This window comes from Megalobrama amblycephala, linkage group LG6 (genome assembly GCF_018812025.1).
Source record: "Megalobrama amblycephala isolate DHTTF-2021 linkage group LG6, ASM1881202v1, whole genome shotgun sequence".
NCBI classification, from domain to species: domain Eukaryota; kingdom Metazoa; phylum Chordata; class Actinopteri; order Cypriniformes; family Xenocyprididae; genus Megalobrama; species Megalobrama amblycephala.
Genome location: NC_063049.1, coordinates 39,304,080 through 39,323,088, shown reverse-complemented (window position 1 = coordinate 39,323,088; position 19,009 = coordinate 39,304,080). Strand labels below are relative to the sequence as shown.

General features: G+C 38.4%; 1 protein-coding gene across 1 annotated transcript in view; it reads right to left on the bottom strand.

Moving 5' to 3' along the window:
• Positions 1 to 604: 604 nt before the first annotated feature.
• slc4a3 (solute carrier family 4 member 3) overlaps positions 605 to 19,009 on the bottom strand; it is a 94,576-nt gene continuing 76,171 nt past the window's right edge. The window contains 14 exon segments of the mRNA XM_048194574.1: positions 605 to 1,940; positions 2,039 to 2,212; positions 2,711 to 2,880; positions 4,990 to 5,243; positions 5,365 to 5,531; positions 6,528 to 6,617; positions 7,037 to 7,249; positions 10,674 to 10,868; positions 11,018 to 11,166; positions 11,547 to 11,765; positions 11,849 to 12,071; positions 13,494 to 13,678; positions 13,874 to 13,976; positions 15,493 to 15,658. Of these exon segments, the coding sequence (XP_048050531.1) occupies positions 1,863 to 1,940; positions 2,039 to 2,212; positions 2,711 to 2,880; positions 4,990 to 5,243; positions 5,365 to 5,531; positions 6,528 to 6,617; positions 7,037 to 7,249; positions 10,674 to 10,868; positions 11,018 to 11,166; positions 11,547 to 11,765; positions 11,849 to 12,071; positions 13,494 to 13,678; positions 13,874 to 13,976; positions 15,493 to 15,658 (2,386 nt within the window). The 3' untranslated portion in view covers positions 605 to 1,862.

Sequence of the window (19,009 nt, the reverse complement as noted above, 5' to 3'; positions counted from 1 at the left end):
AAACAAACAGAGCAATGTTTTTAATATGTTGCTGCATATTAAGTTAGGTTTGGAGAAAGTATTTTAACACAGAAAATACACACATCACCTTTAAAGGCTTTATCGAGGAAAAGGAAACATGGATTCGGTGGCTTAACGAGGATTGTTTTAAAAGGTCATGCACTTCCTTTTAAAATAGCTTAGTTTGTAGCTATCCACCATGACCTTGACTAACAATATGGCAGTACGTTTCATCGAAGCCTCCAGTCTAAACTGTAGCAATAAGTGCATCCATACACACTGGCAGTTGACAGCCTTTGGAATAGCATTGATTCAAAAAGTTAGCTTTTATGCAATCAACGAAATCCAAGTTTCTATGGCTTTAACCTATTTCAGCTGAACTGTTCCCGAATACACTGCAGTATAACAGCATAAGGAATGGAATTAGTTCTCTGAAAAGGTCTATATTGAAAACACACGCACACGAATGTACTAATATTTATAATAATAACATATTTGGGCAATAAACCCTATATAAATTCTAAATGCTAAATTTATATATAGCAAGAAAATAGCTGAGTTGCTCAAAGAAAAATAAAGTTATCAATCACTCTGGGAAACAAATAAATCAAAACAAAATAATCTAATATGAAAAATATCAAATATGAAATAAAATACACGTAGTGTTCAGAGAGATACTCTCTTGAAAAAAAAAATAGAATAAAAAATAAAATAAAATAAAATGAAATAAACTTTTAGTTCATGTTCAGAGGGTTAAATAACAATTTCTTGAAAATAAAATAAAATAAAATAAAATAAAATAAAATAAAATAAAATAAAATAAAATAAACTTTTAGCAGTCATGTTCGGAGGGTTAAGTAACAATTTCTTGAAAATAAAATAAAATAAAATAAAATAAAATAAAATAAAATAAAATAAAATAAAATAAAATAAAATAAAATAAAATAAAATTTTAGCAGTCATGTTCAGAGGGTTAAGTAACAATTTCTTGAAAATAAAATAAAATAAAATAAAATAAAATAAAATAAAATAAAATAAAATAAAATAAAAAAATATTAGCAGTCATGTTCGGAGGGTTAAATAACAATTTCTTGAAAATCAAATAAAATATAAAATAAAATAAAATCTGTTTGGAAGGGAAATCATGTTTGGAGGGCTAAATAATCCTTTTTTCCATTAAAGGTGCTGTAAGCAATGTTAGTCATTTGCTAACTCCCACAAGCCACTGAATTCAAAATGACTGACAGGCTGAGAGTAATATCTGTCAGGAAGCATGGACATTATCTGCATGCTGTTCCATAATAAAAAAAATAGCTTATTGCACCTTCAAACATATTGTAACCACTGCATACATCAATCAAAGTAATCTCACTACTGCATAAAGTACGTCTAAAGGGACTGCACTACTGTTTTCAAGCAACGGGACTGCACAGCAAAGGAATTGACCGCTCAAAGGGCACTGAGAGGTCATGCTACTGTAATATTCAGACCCTGTGGTCAATGCCTACAGTACAGTAGAAGGCAACAAAGATCTACAGGCAGTATAGGTCTGGTCTGGATGGGTGCAACTTATCGGATTTGTCTCACCATCACCGCACTTTGGGAGGTCTAAGGTGCACGGGCCGTATTTTTATCTTATATTCAAAGGTCACTGGGCAGGAGCAGTCGAACACATAGGCCACATTTTTGGGAGTGAAATAAATGAATAAATAAATAAATAAAAGTATCCAAAACATGATTTTAAAGAAATAATTCTGAAAGAGGGCAGTACATCAGAGTTCTTCAGATTCTGTACACCTTTCCCATTATGCATAGACCCGCGATCGATCGGTCAGTGAAGAGGTGAGCCATGTGACCTGCATCTAGACAAGCATGTGGATCTCGTTGTATTCATCACGTCCATCTTCATCAAAATTGGGCGAATCCTCATCAGCATCCAACTGCAAGAACAAAAAATGTTTTAAAATGAAAGCAATACCTGCTTTTGATTGGATCATCAGGAGACCACAGACAATACAACATGAATACGCGGACTCACCGCTGCAAGCTCTCTTTCCTCAAAGATCCTGGTCAGGATGAGTCTACGCAGAGGTACGGTCATGATTAGGATGAAGGGAAAGGCCAGAGAGGCTACGGTCGACTTCACCACCCACAGCAGGACGATACACAACAACTGAATGAGGGTGAACATGTTCATACGCCAAGTCTTCACCTGTACGTGAAACAAGTTAGGCCTAGAGTTACAACTTTAGTGAAAATGCTTCTATATTGTATTTTTATAATATAATGAAATACATAATATTTTTGAATAAATTTAGAATATTAAACAAAGAGTAGAATATTAAACATTTCTTATTTATTTCTTTTAAATTAAAAAAATCCTCAAAAATGTTTAAATTAGAATTTCAATGTGGTCTCAGACTTTTGGACTCCTACTGTACATGTGAACTATATACAGTGTTCATATTTGTCAAAAGTGGTTTGTAATTTTAATTTTGGGGATTCTGTGAAAAAGTGCAAAATGCAATGGTGATTTGTGCGCCACCTTGTGGGTGCTTAAAAAGCTTTCACACAGAATCCAGATGTCAATTTAGTACAAACTTGTAGCATGTAGGCTACCGTGTGGAAATCGAACACAAACACAGATGATCATCATTGCATTTGTAAATAACGTCACCGCTAGCTCAAACTCTTGGGAAGAAGTGATTACCTTGGTAACATAGATGTGGTCAGGGTGATGTTTGGCGGGCGTGACCATGAGTGTGATTCGCTCATAAAGCTGGATACCAGTAAGAGAAGTGATGCCCATGTACAAAAATATCCCAAACAGCACAGCCAGAGGAATATGACGCAGCACATCTGTCATCACTATAGACAAACCTGCACAGAAGAGATGGGATTGTCAGAATAAGGGGAAAAAAAAGCGCAATCTTGAATTGTATTCTCTGGAAAATAAAACTTAAAAATGTAAACTAGGAAACTTGAGTGGTCTGAAATATATAACAAATATTAATGTAGCAATAAGCCACTCGAAACCATGCGTTACAGTGAATTTACCAATGTTTTACTATCGTGTTTCTTAGGCACATTATGACCAGAGTACCAAAACCCACCCTAACCATGGTAAAATCACTGTACACACAGCCTTTAGCACCTTATTGTTTTTACAAAATGGCACCATCTATAATATGATAAAGGACACCAGAGTACAATAAATATTTCAATTTAATATACTGATAATCAGATTAAACTCTTCTTCTACCAAGTATCAGTTCATTATTCTAATGTAGGATGTTCATAGTTGCCAATCAACACAGCAACTTGCCGCATTTCTGGTGTTTGATGTAATTGCAGGTTTTGAAGTAGTCAAACTTATAATTGCAAATGCAAGTTCCGATGTCTTCATTTTGACTGTTGTGATGTCATATAAATACAAATAAAATGGCAGCAGCCTTAACAGTTAAAGGTAGTTAATTACTTAAACTTACTATTTGATCTTATTTTTATTATTTTATTGCTACCCGGTGCATTTATCACTTCTTCAACAGAATATGGAGGGGAATTAATGTAACAGGTAGAATCTTGTTATTATAGTAACACGACTGAACATGAATGCACCAACTCTACCATTCAAAGGTTTGGGGTCAGTAAGATTTTTTTTGTTTTGTTTTTAAGAAATTTATATTTTTTATTTAGCAAGGATGCATTACATTGATCAAAAGTTAGAAAGACAAAATATTTCAAATAAATGCTGTTCTTTTGAACTTTCATGATGTTTTCCACAAAAATATAAGAGCTACAAATCAGCATATTAGAATGATTTCTGAAGGATCATGTGACACTGAAGACTGAAGTAATGATGCTGAAAATTCAGTTTTGCATCACAGGAATAAATTAAAATCTAAAATATTTTAAACAATTATTACTGTTTCTGCTTTATTTTTGATCAAATAACTGAGCCTTGGTGAACAGAAGAGACTTCTTTCAAAAACACTGAAAAAATCTTATTTCTTATAATTATATAGAATGTGTGGTCACAGGTGTGATAACATGCTCATCCAATCAGAATTTAGAGTTTCACTTTAAATTAGGGTCCGATTCTCACTATTAACTAACTATTAATTATGACTTTTGCCTCAATAATCTCCTAATTACTGCATATTAATAGTTAGTAAGGTAGTTGTTAAGTTTAACTATTGGTAGGATTAAGGGATATAGAATATGGTCATGCAGAATAAGGCATTATTATGTGCTTTATAAGTAGTAATAAACAGCAAATATCCTAGTAATATGCATGGTAATAAGCAGCTACTTAAAGTCCCCCATAGTCAATAATTGTGTCCTCAAAACTCATCTCTGATCACCAAAATTACATATTTAAACGTTTTTTACTGTGAAAAAAAGTCATGCCTTAAAATAGCTTGAATGTAACTCTACACCCTTGCCTCATTTAATATACACGGATCTATGAATATGATAATTAGCCCCGCCTCCACTCACTCGCACAAGCTCAGACAAGATTCACTCGGTCAACTTACTGAGGTAAACGCTGCACAATGGTATCACTCTTTACAACATCGGACACATAACAGTAATTAATATGAGTAGCCTTTTGCACTGCGGAGTCGTGAACGCGGATTGACAACAGACTCGGAAGAGAAGACAATGCTGACTAAAGTCGTAGTTTTTGTTATTTTTGGACCAAAATGTATTTTCGATGCTTCAAAAAATTTTAACTAACCCACTGATGTCACATGGACTACTTTGATGATGTTTTTATTACCTTTCTGGACATGGACAGTATACCGTACATACATTTTCAATGGAGGGACAGAAATCTCTCGGACTAAATCTAAAATATCTTAAACTGTGTTCCGAAGATGAACGGAGGTCTTACGGGTTTGGAACGACATGAGGGTGAGTCATTAATGATTTCATTTTTGGCTGAACTAACTCTTTAACTAACCCTTTGTTTTTAGTGTTTCTTACCCACTAGGATAGCCACACACATCCCTGTCACCCTCTGCTCTTTAACTTCTTGGATCATGGGCTTCTCTCCAGGGGCAGTGGCTTTGCTCATGACTGTCAGAGCATTCACGTGAGTCACCGAGCGCACAGTGGCGGCAGTCAGCCAGGGCAGACCAAAGAGCGGGCAGATAGCTCCCAAAATCACTATCAGGAGCAGGTCAAGATGAAAGCCAGAACCCTTGACCAAACGCCTCTCCTTCTTGCTCACTATCAAGCTGCAGATAGGATGAAATAAATACAATGAGCCACATATTTGATTGCATTTCCATCTAAGCTTAAATAGAACATCTCAAGAAATGTTGCAAAAGACTGTGCATGTAATGTTAGCTTACTCACGTGGTGATTTGAGTCTCCATGAATATGAGGATAAAAACAAGCAGGGCCGGGATCACTGAGGCCCCCATCATCCAAACCGGGAAAGGCTGTTTATCTCCAAACGGACTGATAAACCAGCTCCGTTTGTCCGGAGATGTGACCGAGAAACCAGAGGGGACGTTCAGCTTCTGCAACCACAAAAAACACAAGCACTCGTATCCCAGAGATCCCAGGCTTCATTGGTTACAGTGCTCTGCCAAACCAACCACACTGTAATACAGACTCAGAAGAAACCTGGCTCCAATTACAGGCCAGTACTTAATAAGAAGAGTACGTTGGGAGAGGACTTTCTCTGTGGTAATATATACAGTATACTGTACATGAGTTTAAAGGGATAGTTCACCCAAAAATGAAAATTTGATGTTTATCTGCTTACCCCCAGGGCATCCAAGATGTAGATGACTTTTTTTCTTCAGTCGAACGCAAATTATGATTTTTAACTGCAACCGCTGCCGTCTGTCAGTCAAATAATAGGAGTGATTGGGAACTTGAACAATAAGAGTCGAAAAAACTTCCATAGACAAGTCCAAATTAAACCCTGCGGCTCGTGACGGCACATTAATGTCCTAAGACACGAAACGATCGGTTTGTGCGAGAAACCGAACAGTATTTATATCATTTTTTACCTCTAATACACCATGTCCAACTTCGTTCAGCTTCCGGCTAGTGAGGTCTGATCGCGCTCTGACAACGGAAGTGATGTCTCGCGCTCATTGAAGTATATGGGCGAGACATCACTTCCGTCTTCAGAACGCGTTTTTTGACCTCACTAACAGGAAGCTGAACGAAGTTGGACATAGTGGTGTATTAGAGGTAAAAATTATATAAATAATGTTCGGTTTCTCGCACAAACCGATCGTTTCGTGTCTTGGGACATTAATGTGTCGTCACGAGCCGCAGGTTTTAATTTTGATTTGTCTAAGCAAGTTTTATTTACTGTTACAGTAGAAGTTCCCATCTACTGCTATTATTTGACTGACAGACGGCAGCGGTTGCAGTTAAAAATCATAATTTGCGTTCGACTGAAGAAAAAAAGTCACCTACATCTTGGATGCACTGGGGGTAAGCAGATAAACATCAAATTTTCATTTTTGGGTGAACTATCCCTTTAAGAGCGTGGTTACCTGTGTGTATGTATCAGGGATGGTGCAGTCCACCAGCACAGAGATCAGTATAGAGATAGGAATCCCGAAATCACCAATGATTCGTCTGGCCTTTGATGATAACAGATGATACACACAAAAACAAAGGATGGCAAACTTTTTAGCCAGCTTTAGCCAATTATAACTGCAAAAAAACATGTTTGCAATCAACATTTTCCAGTAAAAACATCAGCAACACTTTATTTTACAGTGTCCTTGTTATACATGTTACATGTAGTTACTGTAGTATTAACTATTAATTATGCATAATTACATGCAACTAACCCTAAACCAAACCCTTAAATCTTCATATGGAGCTCACAAAAAAAAAAAATAATAATGCTGACAAATTAACTTGCTACTCTTGATTAATTTGCTTCAGATAAATGTATTCCTTTTAACAAGTATATTTTGCTGGAAAACAAGAAGAAAAAAGAAAAGCTGATTCATGAAATGACATTTCGCTGTGAAAATAAAACCACGCTATATACCTTTCCACCGAGGAATCTGCTGTTACGAAATTTTCGCAGAAAGAAGGCCACAAAGAAGGTTCCCATCATGAGCACTAAGGACAGCAGGGCTGTGTTGGGCTGGTTGAGGATGGCTTCCCCAATCACACCGTTCCCTTGTGGGTCTATGGGTTTGAAGGCAGGCAGTACAGGAGCTGTAGGGTAGCTCTTCATCAGAGGGTGCTCTTGAAACACCTGAGAGAATAGAACACATTTATTTATTTAACCCTCGTTTGGATTCAAGCATCTGCTAAATTAATAAATACAAATAAATAACACACCTTACAGTAACAGCAAACTACCAATAGCATTCATTGACTTCTTGTTTCTTGCTGTCTACTACCTTACATAGGCAGCATCCTAAGTGACATTAAACCTCGTAAGTGACTGATTTGGAATGCTGTACATGATCAGAAAGTCTGTGCATCATACAAAATGTGAACCTTATAAGAAGAACATAGGAGATTTGACTCATGATAAAATAAGTGATGTGAAGGCCAAGTATGGTAACCCATACTCAGAATTTGTCCTCTGCATTTAACCCATCCACGTTAGTGGACACACATTAGGAGTAGTGAGTAGTGAACACACACACACTGCAAACCGTGGACAAATACACCCAGAGCAGTGGGAAGCCATTTTGCCCTATGATTTCAAGGGGTTTGCCATTAACATGTTGCTAAGCTATAAGGCACAACAATAACTATTTATATTGACACTTTCTGATCATCAATTTTATTCATTATCAACATTTCTCTCATTCACCTTGGAATATGTTTTGTTGCAGTGTATTATGGGATTGCCTTCTAAGAACATGCAAAGCTGCCCTTGAATTTGGCAAAAAGAAGATACCTTCCTTTCATAAGAGTCTACACATCTAAAGCACACCTAAGATGCCTTAAAATGCTGTCTACCCTGATGAAAAATCCAGCATAAACCAGCATGAATTCCATGCTGGTTTATGTTGGTTAGTGCTGGTATAGTACTAGTATAGTGCTGGTTATTACTGGTATAGTGCTGGTTATTGCTGGTATAGCTGGTATAGTGCTGGTTATTGCTGGTATAGTGCTGGTTAGTGCTGGTATAGTACTGGCATAGTGCTGGTTATTACTGGTATAGTGCTGGTTAGTGCTGGTATAGTACTGGCATAGTGCTGGTTATTACTGGTATAGTGCTGGTTATTGCTGGTATAGTGCTGGTTAGTGCTGGTATAGTGCTGGTTATTGCTGGTATAGTGCTGGTTATTGCTGGTATAGTGATGGTTATTGCTGGTATAGTGCTGGTTATTGCTGGTATAGTGATGGTTATTGCTGGTATAGTGCTGGTTAGTGCTGGTATAGTGATGGTTATTGTTGGTATAGTGCTGGTTATTGCTGGTATAGTGCTGGTATAGTACTGGCATAGTACTGGTTATTACTGGTATAGTACTGGTTATTGCTGGTATAGTACTGGTTATTGGTGGTATAGTGCTGGTCCAGCTGATAGACCAGTATAGTCATGCTGTTCTCAAGCAAAACGAAGCTGGTGAAGCTGGTTCACCAGCATGGTCTTATGATGTTTGATTGTGAGTAGGCCAGCTGTATGTATACAAGCAGTGCTTTGGGACAAGCATTGTTTTTGCTTGCTGATTTCTATATTTAAGACATTTATGATGTAAAGGAAAAATAATATATTATTTAAAATATGATGAACAAACAGATTTATTGTAATATATAACTGTAAAACAATTAAAAATTCTGATTCTAATTTTTTAGCTCTCTCTTCTGAAAGTAGAATTAAACATTGTAATTGTTTTAGTAACAATCTTGATCAATGTCATCTGAAATTTTGAATAAAGTAAAAATTCAAACTGGTGAAATGTTTCAAAGAATCAAAGGGTTTGTCAAATTGGTTGAAATCAGTTTAAAAGAACTTGTGTACATTGCAAAACAAAACATTTACAGATATGAAAACTAAGAAAATTGCCAAATAACAGCATAATCATCAGCAGTTCAATAAGAGGGGTTATAAGTTTTGTTGTTGTCTTGCTGGGATCATACCAGCACCCAAAAACATGTGCTGGTCCACCAGCATACCAGCATCCAATGGCGGGGACCAGCAACCAGCATCCTATGCTGGGAACCAGCAAACCAGCAACCGGCATCCCATGTTGGGGACTAGCAACCAGGATCCTATGTTGGGAACCAGCAAACCAGCATCCCATGCTGGGAGCCAACATCAGCAACCAGCATCCATGCTGGGAACCAGCAAATCTGCAACCAGCATCCATGCTGGGAACCAGCAGCCAGCATCCCATGTTGGGAACCAGCAAATCTGCAACCAGCATCCTATGCTGGGAACCAGCAACTAGCATCCCATGTTGGGGACCAGCAAACAAGCAACCAGCATCCCATGTTGGGAACCAGCAAATCTGCAACCAGCATCCTATGCTGGGGACCAGCAAACCAGGAACCAGCATCCCATGTTGGGGACCAGCAACCAGCATCCCATGCTGGGAACCAACAATGAGCATCCCATGTTGGGGACCAGCAACCAGCATCCCATGCTGGGAACCAACAACGAGCATCCCATGTTAGGAACTAGCAACCAGCATCCTATGCTGGGAACCAGCAAACCAGCAACCGGCATCCCATGTTGGGAGCCAACATCAGCAACCAGCATCCATGCTGGGAACCAGCAAATCTGCAACCAGCATCCTTGCTGGGAACCAGCAGCCGGCATCCCATGTTGGGAACCAGCAAATCTGCAACCAGCATCCTATGCTGGGAACCAGCAACTAGCATCCCATGTTGGGGACCAGCAAACAAGCAACCAGCATCCCATGTTGGGAACCAGCAAATCTGCAACCAGCATCCTATGCTGGGGACCAGCAAACCAGGAACCAGCATCCCATGTTGGGGACCAGCAACCAGCATCCCATGCTGGGAACCAACAATGAGCATCCCATGTTGGGGACCAGCAACCAGCATCCCATGCTGGGAACCAACAACGAGCATCCCATGTTAGGAACTAGCAACCAGCATCCCATGCTGGGAACCAGCAACCAGCATCCCATGTTGGGGACCAGCAAACCAGCAACCAGCTTCCCATGTTGGGAACCAGCAAATCTGCAACCAGCATCCTATGCTGGGGACCAGCAAACCAGCAACCAGCGTCCCTTGTTGGGGACCAGCAACCAGCATGCTGGGGACCAGCAACCAGCATGCTGGGAACCAGCAACCTGCATCCCATGCTGGGAACCAGCAAACCAGCAACCAGCATCCCATGTTGGGGACCAGCAACCAGCATGTTGGGAACCAGCAACCAGCATCCCATGTTGGGGACCAGCAAACCAGCAACCAGCATTCCATGTTGGGAACCAGCAAACCAGCAACCAGCATCCCATGTTGGGGACCAGCATCCCATGTTGGGGACTAGCAAACCAGCAACCAGCATCCTATGCTGGAAACCAGAAAACTAGTAACCAGCATCCCATGTTGGGGACCAGCAAATCAGCAACCAGCATCCCATGCAAAACATATCTTATACTGGTGACCAGCAATGCTGGATTTTTCAGCAGGGTAGGTAGGCAGCTCACTAGGTTTTGCACATGCTGGTATTGGTGATGTTAAATCTGTACCTTAATTAGCTTAGAGAAGGTTTCAAAGATGAAAATGAGAGAGATGAGAAACGCAAAGATCTCCTGGGTGAAAGGGGAGATGTAGCGCACGAGGAAGCTCCCCTCCGCTGCCACGATCACCAGGACAATGAAGATGAGCCAGAACCCGATCCACACTCGGCCTGTGAGATATTCGAAGCCCTGCGCCTGGCAGAACTGATAATGAGGAAGAACAAAGAAGGAGCGATAGGAAAGATAGCAAAAGAAAAAGAGAAGGACAGGAAGATAAAAGGAAGACCAATGTTAATGTAATGGAACTACCTCCCTTTTCTCGTAATGTTTGTACCATAAAGACAAAAAAGTACCTTATAAAATGCCTCCTCAAAGACCAAAAGTGGTCCAGAGAAGCCAATTATGAGCAAGGGCTGTCCTGCTAGCAGGGAGAACAGCACCCCCACTGTCGCCGTGGAGATAATGAGCTCAGAGACTCCCATCATGCCTTGTGTCTTCTCACCTAAATAAATGAGAATATAAAGTATGAAATTATACTATAGAAGCCCATTACCGCCACATTAGAAAAAGAAGTCATGCTCTGAATTTGACATAAACAGTTGAAATTTTGACATATTACATCATAATTATAAGATAAAATGTCAAAATTATAACATAATATATGTATAATATATATAATATAACATTATGAGATAAAAATGGAAACTGACAAAGTGAAGAGTCATTATGACAAAAAAGTTGAAATTATGACATAAAAAGTCAATTATGATGAAATTATAATTTAAAAATGTTTTAAAAAATTATGAGATGCTAATCATAATACCAGGATGGGATTCTATATTATATAGACTTCATTATCAAAGATAAAATTGCCTCACTTGCCTAATAAACCTCCAAAGGTGATAGTGGGTGAAAGAGCAGCAAAATAAATGAAAATGACAGCAGCAAAACATTGTGTGTCCATGGCGTCCTTCAGGTCGCTTATGTAGCGTGGATAACGGCGGCGAATATCGTGGATCAGACCTCCAAAGGGAATACCAGAGCGCTTGAGAGGGTCGACATCAAACTGATCCTCCTCCTCCTGTTCATCCGTACTCACGTCTATAAAAAAAAAGAGTACAGGTCAACATTAACAGAACAGACAAACTGGAAAATGTAAATCACAAATAAAAAAACAATTTCACCTTTGGTCTCCTGCTCAGCTCCTGTAATGGTACTGCCGCATCTTTTGTACTCCCTCTCTTTGCGCTTGCGTAGCATCTGTTTCTGGAAGGAGGCCACTGTCTTCAGCAGGTCTTTTCCCTCGACGTCCGATGGTGGAATTACAATACTGCAGTCTAAGAACTCATTGATTCCATTAAGCAGGTCCTGGCGGTCATCAGCAAAGTATGCTACCTCATGGAAGTTCTGTGGAAGGTCAAGAAAAACGTGGTTTAATAGATTCAACAAGTAGATTGAATTGTTTAGAAACTTTTGACCAGTCGGTTGAAGTCCTGAAACTTCTCATCAGGCCATAGTCTTAATGACACATGCAAAGTTTCATTTCAAAATGCGACAGCAAAGCCAAGACAAAGTCTCACTTCCAGTCTGTTGGCGTTGTTGTCACATTTATTTGAGATTTACTGTAGAAAGAGTTGAAAATCAAACATCTCTATGGTCTTTTTTGTGAGGCTTGGTCTAAAGATCATCTGAACCAATTTTGTCCAATCTTCTCAAAAATATAGAGCAAACAACAGTTTTCAATAAAATTCAATATGGCAGATGGGCCATAATTTGAAACTTGACAAATGGTCTATCATATGACAGAATGGAGAAATAGGAGTAAACCAGAATCATAATATTGGGTCAAGGAATTCTGAAGTTATGATTTAATTTTTTGCCATGAAACTGATTAAACACTCTCAGGACATTATGCCAATGATACCCACAAAGTTTTGTGTCAGTTTGCCAAAGCATTGGTGAAATATAGGCACATTTTCTGTTTGGTGGCTTTGCAATATAATTCATTACAGATTTTTCGGAGAATGGCAAAGTATATTGAAAGTCCATTCAGTCATTTTTGTGTAGTTTGGTCCGAATATTATCTGACCCAATTTTGGAGAAGATTGGACAAAATTTGCAGCAGGAGTACTGAAAAACAGTTTTCAATTAAATTTAAAAGGTGAAACTTGACAAATGGGGTATCGTTTGACTTGCTCAAGGAATATGAGTAATCCAGAAGCGTAATTTTGGGCAAAGGCATTTGGATTTCATTTTTATGTCATAAAACTGTTTAAGCCCTCTTAGGACATGAAGGCATTGATACCACCCCCAATTTGCCTAAGCCCAGGGTGCTCATTTCTGTTCCTGGAGATCTTAATTAGCTTGTTCATGTGTGTTTGATCAACTTTGCAAGAAGGTAGATCTTCAGGAACAGGAATGAGTGCCTCTGGCCCAAGCATTGCAGAGATATATGCTCCATTCCTGTTTGGCAGATCCACCACAAAATTCATTACAGGTTTATAGAAGAATAGGAAAAAATCACTTCTGGAATTATGTGACTTGGTCTCAAGATCACCTGACACAATTCTGGAGAAGATTGGGCAAAATTTATAGGTGGTAGTATTTGTTAAAATCCAAAATGGCAAAAAATCTAGAAAGAAATGTATCTGAATTGAACTGACCCAAGAATCATAAAAAACAAAAATGCAACTTTCTATAAGGAATGACGGGTCCAGTAGGGTTTAAAATATTTCAAATAAGACAAAGCAAGCATAAAAATAAGGTAAAACAACTAAAAATCAAGATATTTCAAACCATGATACATATTGTATGATTCTGAAGATGAACCTTATCAGACATTAGGGTTGAGAAGGAGCGTCCAATCTCATGATAGTCCATGTTGGTCTGCGTGGGGCCCAGCAGCACAAAGATGAACCGAACCGGGACGGGGACTTCCAGAACGGACTCCAGCAGGACAGCCTCGTTCAGCCGGACAAAGGCCATCGCGGGCTTCTCTAGGAACTCCACACACCCTATAAACACATTTATTGTGGTAAAAATCAAAAACCACACAAACAGGGATCCAGAGACAGAAATCAAACACAACAGAAAGCATTAATCTTCGCTTAGCTGACTGAGGCATTATTGGAAAACTCTGGTGCGATGACTCAACATCATCTCTGGACCTGAAAACAACAAACGCTGGAACGAAATGCTCCTTAGCTTACCCACTAAGACCACAGTGGCTTCGGCATCCTTGGGAATCTTTGCCAAGAGTTTCATAGATCTGGCGGCAGCATGTCCCTCAGCTGGGACAGGGTGGAGGTTTTTCTTTTGTTGACAGAAGAAAGTAGTTAGTGCCATTTGAACGCCACACATCAGCCTCAAGCTGTGGCAGAAAAGCTTTGGCAGATAGCGCATGCATAGCTGCCCTCCCTCTGATTGTTTATTGTTCCATACCACTGTTTCGTTCATGTGTTCGGGCGACGGGGTGCAAGTATGTTTCATGAATTTTAATGAACCATTGTGACTGTTTTGCATCACCCAGCACAAATCTAAACCTACAGATCCAGGTGACAAAGTGGAAAAGCAAATGGTAAATCAATTTAACACAATACGTCTTCACTTTTTATATGGGCCGTTTCGAATGTGCCAACATTTTTAGCCATGGGGAACATTCATAGTTTCACAGCTAATGTATCAAGAGTTTAACTGGAAGCACCTGTAAACTCACTATTACGCTTAATCCTGCACATGTGGCAGAGCAACTTACATGATCCAAGTATTAGCAGTGTCGCTAACTAGGCCCAGGCCCAATGTGCAGATGCTTTTTCACTGCTTAGTATTTCCAGTACAAATATCTAAACATTGTTACATCAAGATTGATTTAACTGAGAAGCAAAATTACGTAAGATATGAATTCTTGTTTTCCGAAAAATGTATCAAAATTAAGTGATTCTAAAACAATAGGATGTCTGCCAATGGTGTAAGAAAAATTTAAAAATTCAAGTTGATCTTTTTTACTCCATTGTCATAAAACAAGACTTAATATCTTACGTACTTTTGCTTCTCAGATAAGTGTATTTTGATTCAAGAATGTTTAAATATTTGTACTGGAAAACAAGATGAAAATACTGAGGAAGAAAATCATTTTTTTGCAGTGTTCTGCACTGATTTTGGTTCTAAGTGATCTAAGTGATTCTGCTGAATGTATTTAAACAGGGTAAATGCATTAAATGCAGTGCTACACTTTTATTGGCAGTTGAAATCATAATCGAGTAAGTCAAAATATTTAATAAAGAAACATGAAGAAGTAGAATTTTGGAAATTATGGATGTTCCAATAGTAGAATAGTAGAATTTTGGAAATTATGGATGTTCCAATTCTTTCTGCAGAGTTCTTGTTCAATGTGGGCCTAAAAGTAAAAAAAAAATCTTAGGTTGGTTGAAGCTGGTTTAGCCGATTCCTCAAGCTGATGTTTAGATGGTTTTGTTGGTTGACCCAGCCTAACCAGCCGACCAGTATCCAAACACCTCTAAAACGATTAAAACACACCAGCCTGGCCAGATTTGTGGTCAGCTAAGACCAGAAAACCACTGTAGGCTAGTTTAAAGTATTTTTTCCCAGTAGAGCCGGTTCTAACCAACAAAACATGTACATTACATCGCTTGGGTGTAAGCCTTCAGAGCAATGCATACTGAATGGACCAAGTGCTACCACATGGAGGTCAAAGATGGTGTCCTCTAAGTGAACAATAAACTTAACAGCAATTTTCTTGCAGCCTGGGTACTCACTACGACATACACACAACAAGAAGCACGCAACTCACAAATAATGCCACAAACACCTCTTTGTCATGTTCTGCCGCTTTGCTGTCATGCACCTCCTCGTGGTCCTGGGACACCAGGGGCAGGCTGGTGTCGTGAATGTGATTGTGGTTGTGACGGAAGCTGCCCAAGCTGTTGACAGAATGGTTCCGATGGAAAAGGCCCTCTTTCTCATCATTGGGGTGACTGGACAAGAGAAAGTATTTTGTGAAATCTACACTGTAAAACTCAATAAGTTCAGAATACTCAAAACATTTGAGGAAGCGTATTACCTCGAAACATTTAAGTTAACTAACTTATTTTTTTTAAGTTAGTAGAACTTAATTTTTTTGTGACAAGTGGGGCGGGGCTGAGAGCCATGGAAGTGGAGCAAGGCCAGTGTGGTACAATCACATCACTGGAATTCCTTCCGTTCTCAGCCTCGCCCCTCTCAAGTACATATAGGTTAATTTACATAAACATCACATTCAGATCTTGGTTAAATGTTAGTTAGCAAAAAACACATGCTATTATAACTATCAAAGAGACTGTCAATATATACTTGCATGTATGTAATCAAACAACATACAGTATATGTGGTCTTAAAAGTTTTGCAGCCCATCCTCAACCTAACCTCTAGTCTTCACCAGAATGGTAACCCTACAAAACTAACATAACAGAACCCCCTGTCAATCCCAATATAACACAACATTAAACACTAACTTATGTCTCCCTATGTTATCTTATGCAAAAACACACAAAATAACACTTAATTTCAACATTTATACAGTCTGATGCAAAGCATACTGGGAATTAGAAATCTGCTGCAACTAAAACAGTTTAGTTTACTTGAAATATGTCAGTGCTGTGAACTCAAAAGTAAAAGAAAGTTTTAAATACTCATAACAGCTAATTTAACTGAACTAATTTGTTTAATTTAAGTTTGTCCTACTCAAACGAATTAAGTAGTTTAAGCATTAGGGTTTACAGTGTAGAGAGCAATTTTTAATGTGAAAATGTTTAATGAAAATTTTTTTTTTCTTGATTGTCAGATTTTTTAAACATTTTTAAAACAAGATAAATATAAAGCAGCATATATAATATAATATAATATAATATAATATAATATAATATAATATAATATATAATATAATATAATATAATATAATATAATATAATATAATATAATTTCACACAATTTTTAAAGGAATAGTTCACCTAAAAATTCAAATTATACCATAATTTACTCATCCTCAAGCCACCCAAGGTGTATATGACTTTCTTCTTTCAGCCAAACACAATCAGAGTAATTATATTGAATAATATCCTGGCTCTTCTCAGCTTTGTAATGGCATTAAATAGTGTTTTTGAAGCTCCAAAAAGTGCATCCATCCATCCATCATAAAAGTAATCCATATGACTCCAGGGGGTTAATAAATACCTTCTGAAGTGAAGCGATGAGTTTTTGTAAAAAAAAAAATATATATATATTTAAAACTTTCTAAACTATTTCTGGCTTCCGGTAACATCTGTACGTGTGTTCACAAGAGAGTTGAGTTCTGGCGGATGGGTGACCTCTGACCAGACGTATGACATTGGTGTAGCGTAAGCGAGGTGACAACTGATGAACACAGAAGCAAAACAAAATGCCGGTCACGAATTAGAAGTCTGCAGTGAGAAGTTTTAAAGAAAAATGTTGGAGGATTTCAAAATAAGAGGAGCTACATCCTTCGTCAGGTTGGAGGTTACCCTTCAGCTGGAACTCGACTCTCTCGTGAACGCGCTTACGGACATTGCCGGAAGCCAGTGATTTTAGTTTATAAAGTTTTAAATATGGATATTTTTCTCACAAAAACCCATGACTTCACTTCAGAAGGCATTTATTAAAGGTGCTAAAGAGGATGTTTTGTTTTATACATTTTTGCAATATTACTTGAAACTGTCTTTACTAACTGATAAAAGACTATTTATTAGGTGCACTGAAAGGAATAATATTATTATACATCATCTGTGCATGAGGTAGGGCCTTAAAAACATCAGCCAATCGTTTACGTGATGATTGGCCCTCTGGCTTGTCAATCACTGCCGTGACGTTCCTTGTGAGAGACGTGCGCGGATTGGCCCTCTGGCTTGTCAGTCACTGCCATGACGTTCCTTGTGAGAGACGAGCACGGCTGTGCGCTCCAGTAACTTTCCACACTCCACAGGCGCCGCATGCAATGTTTTTGTCAGGAGACAGGAGTAACAACTGCAGATTATGAGTTACCTGCGGTGAGTCCGACATAATAAATCCACTAACACGACACAGTGAATGGCGGTGGTAAACACTCGTGTTCCAATACTCGTGCACCAGTTTAGGGAGGCGTTTTTGGGAGGCTGTTCTTACGCATGCGCTCATATTCAAAAACTCAGTAACAGTCTTTGGTTTCTCAGTCGACGAAAAAATCCTCTTTAGTACCTTTAATCCACTGGAGTTAGATTATGTATTACTAATTACTAATTATTACTAAAAAAGTAATATGGATTACTTTTATGATGGATGGACACGCTTTTTGGAGCTTAAAAAACTCAGACACTATTCAGTGCCATTACAAAGTAAGGAAGAGCCAGGATATTATTCAGTATAACTCTGATAGTGTTTGGCTAAAAGAAGAAAGTCATATACACCTAGGGGGTACACTTATGGGATAATTTTCATTTTGGGGTGAACTATTCCTTTTAGGATTCTAAGATATTTTTAGATGAAAGATGTAAATACTGATTAATAAAATATTTTTTTACAATGCATTCTCTATATTCCATAAACACATGCATTAAAGGGATAGCTAAACCATGTAGCAGCCATGTACCTTTTGTTTTCAACAAAAGAATGTAAGTCATATGGGTCAGTTGACAAAAGGGTGAATAAATGACAGTATTTTCATTTTCTTTTTGGGTGAGCTATGTCTTTAATAGTGGAAATGTTATGACTTCTTTAATCTGTCAAGTTCCTCGAGTCCATTTGTTCTCCTCTGTGAGACAAATATCCCTGCTCTTGTGTTTATTTAGCTCCACGGGTACAGCAATTTCCTTGCTTATCAATGTCCAAAAAGGCAATTTTCCATCTTCGCTTGCAATATTTGCAAAGCAAACACAAAACCCAACATGTCAGGATATCAGAATCCAAACTGCAAAACCAAACCGCATTCCCTGTTCGCTCGAAGAAACGTGCCAAAGCAATCAGTAAAAAAAATGCTAAAAACAACAGAAAAGCGGCTAGATAACATCAGGGAATATTTAGAATTGAAACTCTAAAAATCGACAGCAGAGGTAGTCCAATGAATTAATAAATGCCTTTATTGTTTTTCACAAAAGACTAATCTTGGTTTGCTCTGGGTGCTCTATGTGTACTGAAAAAAAGTGAAGACTAAAGAGTGGCTGCCCAGCTTTGTTACACACGTCACCGCGACCGTGTCCAGCGGTTGACATCGGCACACTCATTAAGCTTTATTTGAAATCTTGTTGTGCTCCAGCCAAACTGGTCGCTGTAATGTTCACAAACACAAGGTGACATTCAAT